General features: G+C 34.4%; 1 protein-coding gene across 2 annotated transcripts in view; it reads right to left on the reverse strand.

The window, feature by feature from the left end:
* The window catches only part of LOC106872670 (trichohyalin), a 67,248-nt gene that overhangs the window by 3,968 nt on the left and 59,865 nt on the right, over window positions 1–3,415 (reverse strand). Inside the window, exons 20-21 of one of the 2 annotated variants that reach the window (XM_014919779.2) lie at window positions 2,546–2,650; window positions 876–943 (exon numbers count right to left, since the gene is read on the reverse strand). In XM_014919779.2, the coding sequence (XP_014775265.2) occupies window positions 876–943; window positions 2,546–2,650 (173 nt within the window). Of the gene's footprint in view, window positions 1–875; window positions 944–2,545; window positions 2,651–3,415 lie in introns of those variants that run through there. The other variant, XR_008266538.1, reaches the window with a different exon arrangement.

The raw sequence follows: 3,415 nt of genomic DNA on the forward strand, positions 1-3,415 counted from the left end.
GGGGGGGGGTGATCAATGTAATTGACTTACACCCTCTCTCAAAATTGCTGGCCTTGTGACAAAATTTGAAGTGAATATCTATATACACATACAGTCAACATATACAAACGCAATCAACATACACATGTTGCCAATATGTACATATATTTTTTTATGTTTTTGTTTTTACTTGTTTCAGTAATTAGACTGTGGCCATGCTGGAGCACTACATTGAAGAATTTTAGTAGACCAACTTGACCCCAGGGCTTACTTTTTCAAGCTTGGTACTTATTCTTATTTCTTTACTGCCCACAAGGGGCTAAACATAGAGGGGACAAACAAGGGATTAAGTCAATTACATCGACCCCAGTGCGTAACTGGTACTTAATTTATCGACCCCAAAAGGATGAAAGGCAAAGTCGACCTCGGTGAAATTTGAACTCAGAACGTAGCGGCAGACAAAATACTGCTAAGCATTTCGCCCAGCGTGCTAACGATTCTGCCAGCTCACCACCTGGTACTTATTCTATCAGTCTCTTTTATTGAACCATTAAGTTATAGGGACATAAACACATCAACACTGGTTGTCAAACAATGGTGGGAGATAAACACAGAGAAAGGCTTTGGTCAGCTCGAGGCTAGAGTAGAAAACACTTGCCCAAGGTGCCACACAGTGGGATTGAATCCAGAACCATGTGGTTGGTAAGCAAACATCTTACCACACAGCCACACCTGTGACTATATATGATCAACATATACATACTCGATCAACATATATACAGCAACCATATATAGTCAGCACATGTAGCCAAAACGTCCAGTCACCATATACAGTTTCTGAGCATTATCAAAATAAGACGGGTTTAGTAAGCATCTTTAAGAGAAAATTTTCTTACTCTGGTTCCACCTTGGGAGGAACTTCATAAGCTTCTTCAACTGTTTCTTTCAAAGCTTCATATTCTTCCTACAAATAAACAAAATTGGTAAATATATCAATTCCACTTGAGAAAACTGCCTCTATATACCCCCTGTACAACTATATACATCTGTCTGTTTATCTACATCTTGTCATGTCTGTTTGGTGTTTGGCCTAGTGGTTAAAAGTGTTGAGCTCAGCTCATAAGGTTGTGGGTTTGATTCCTGGATCTGGCAGTGCATTTTGTCCTTGAACAAGGCTTATCTTTACTCCAATCAACTCAGTCAGAAATATGCTTGCTCAAAGGGATTGATAATCCAAACGATTATGTATAGTGCAAAAATTATGCAAAGGAACCTTTGATTTAAATAAAACCACACCACCCAAGTCTACTCTAACCTTCAGACCAATCCTCCTTTTCTAGAATGCCATCCCTCTAGAATTCTTCCCATTCTCAAGTCTTTCATACAGTCACTTGTTCAGCAACACCATCTGCATTAAACTCATTGGTTCCAGACACTTTTTAAAAGCTGGGCACAACTCTTTTCAGTGATTTCACTGACCTTAAAAGCTTATAAAAGGCCACAGACACAGCTCCTCCGCCCAGTGCCTGCACTGATCTCAAAGAACCTGTGAGGGCCAAAGAGCACCAACCAGTGCATTCACGTGTTTCAGAGAGCCTATGCAGGGTGGTGGGCACAACCCTCATTTTACAAATTAAACCATTGTAATACTAGAGAATTAAAATATTATTAACTGCAAGTTTGTATATTTGGAAAATGAATGTTTAAGTTTGTATGTCAAGTGCAAATGGATTAGTGATGTCTCACAGTAAGCTGTTGATCAGGGTAAAAAATATTTTTTTGAATTTTTGTGTATATTTTTCAGAAAAAAAAAAAATACAATAAAGTGATTTTCACAATGTTAACCTTAAAGCCGATATATTTTTGTGGTACCAGTAAAATCCAAAAATTACTTTCAAATTTGTTCTATTTTTTTCAATTACAGTTGTGTGAATCATTTCAATGTATTTTATACAGCAATTAAAATAAATTTGACTAAAACATATAATGATGTATGTTTCTCATACATCATTATACTAAAAAAGAGCTAGCACATATTATATGTGAGAGATATTTTTTCCAGAGATTTCACCTGCCATAATTGTAAGAATGCATTTTATAGGAATGCATATTATGGATGAATTACTACAATATTCGAATTTTTAATCTAATTTTGATGAAGAGCTTTATACACAATGTAATCAGTCTAATTTCCTCATGGCATATGATTTTTTTGTCTTAACTTTTCTTGGATTAATTGCCATTCACAATTCTTTATTTTGATTTTCCTTCTCTATCAGTGGCACTGCAGATAATTACCTGCTGCAGTTATGAAGTTCAGAATCTTCTCCCATTTCCCCCCCATTGTTTTTAACCCTTTTACATTTTAACTGGTCATATCTAGCCCAAATATTTCATCTGTTTTATATTACAATGTCAGTGTAAAAATAAACAACCACATCATCAAAATCTCAAAGCTATAAGATAAAGCATGATAGAGTCAAAACATTGTGAATAAATAAACATTGAATTTGACAGAGAAGTCTGAATGCTAAAGGGTTAAACCAAAAGATATTTTCAAACTTACTGCATTAATTTTCCCGTCTTCATGTTGACTGGTTATAAATTCAGTGACATCTTCTGGTTTTGGTGCTTGTGGCTGAAGACTTTGCAGTGTATCAAAAATTCGATTCTGAAATTTTCAAGTATTTAAATAATAAGTTATAGTAAATTAATTTATACAGCAATTAAAATAAATTTGACTAAGTTCTCTGGTTTCATACACCATTATACTAATAAAGAGTTAGTGCATATTATACATAAGAGGTATTTAATGCTGTAACCCTTTTGTTATCAATCCAACAGAGAAAATCCTTGGATTTTGTTATGAAAGAATCCTGAACACCCCCATGTGAATGAAGGTGGATTAACCGATTACAATAAATGCGAACTGTCAAAGGGAGTAATTGACAGGTGTTAGTTTGACCGTGTTGCTTTACCATGTTAGTTCAACGTGTGTTGGTTTAACAGTCGGTAGTTGAAACAGTGAATAACAAGTATCATATCTACGTTCGAGTGGTATGAAGTATGTTCTGTGATAGGTTACTTTTAGACAACCACAACCAACCATTTATTTGTGTAATACCATTTTACACCAGATGTGTATACACATGTCATAACAATTTTATGTTATAACGCTTGTTAAAAAATACTCTAAATTAAATCTTTCCATGAAAATTTCATGTTGATTTATATTCCAAACACTAGCATAACCTTTTATGTCAAACCAACTGGAACTGCACCAATTTCCTTGATACACACTTTTTGCTTTAGCCCTTTAGTTGTGTGAATCATTTCAATGTATTTTATACAGCAATTAAAATAAATTTGACTAAAACATATAATGATGTATGTTTCTCATACATCATTATACTAAAAAAAATCTAGCACATATTAT

This window comes from Octopus bimaculoides, chromosome 22 (genome assembly GCF_001194135.2).
Source record: "Octopus bimaculoides isolate UCB-OBI-ISO-001 chromosome 22, ASM119413v2, whole genome shotgun sequence".
Classification (NCBI taxonomy): domain Eukaryota; kingdom Metazoa; phylum Mollusca; class Cephalopoda; order Octopoda; family Octopodidae; genus Octopus; species Octopus bimaculoides.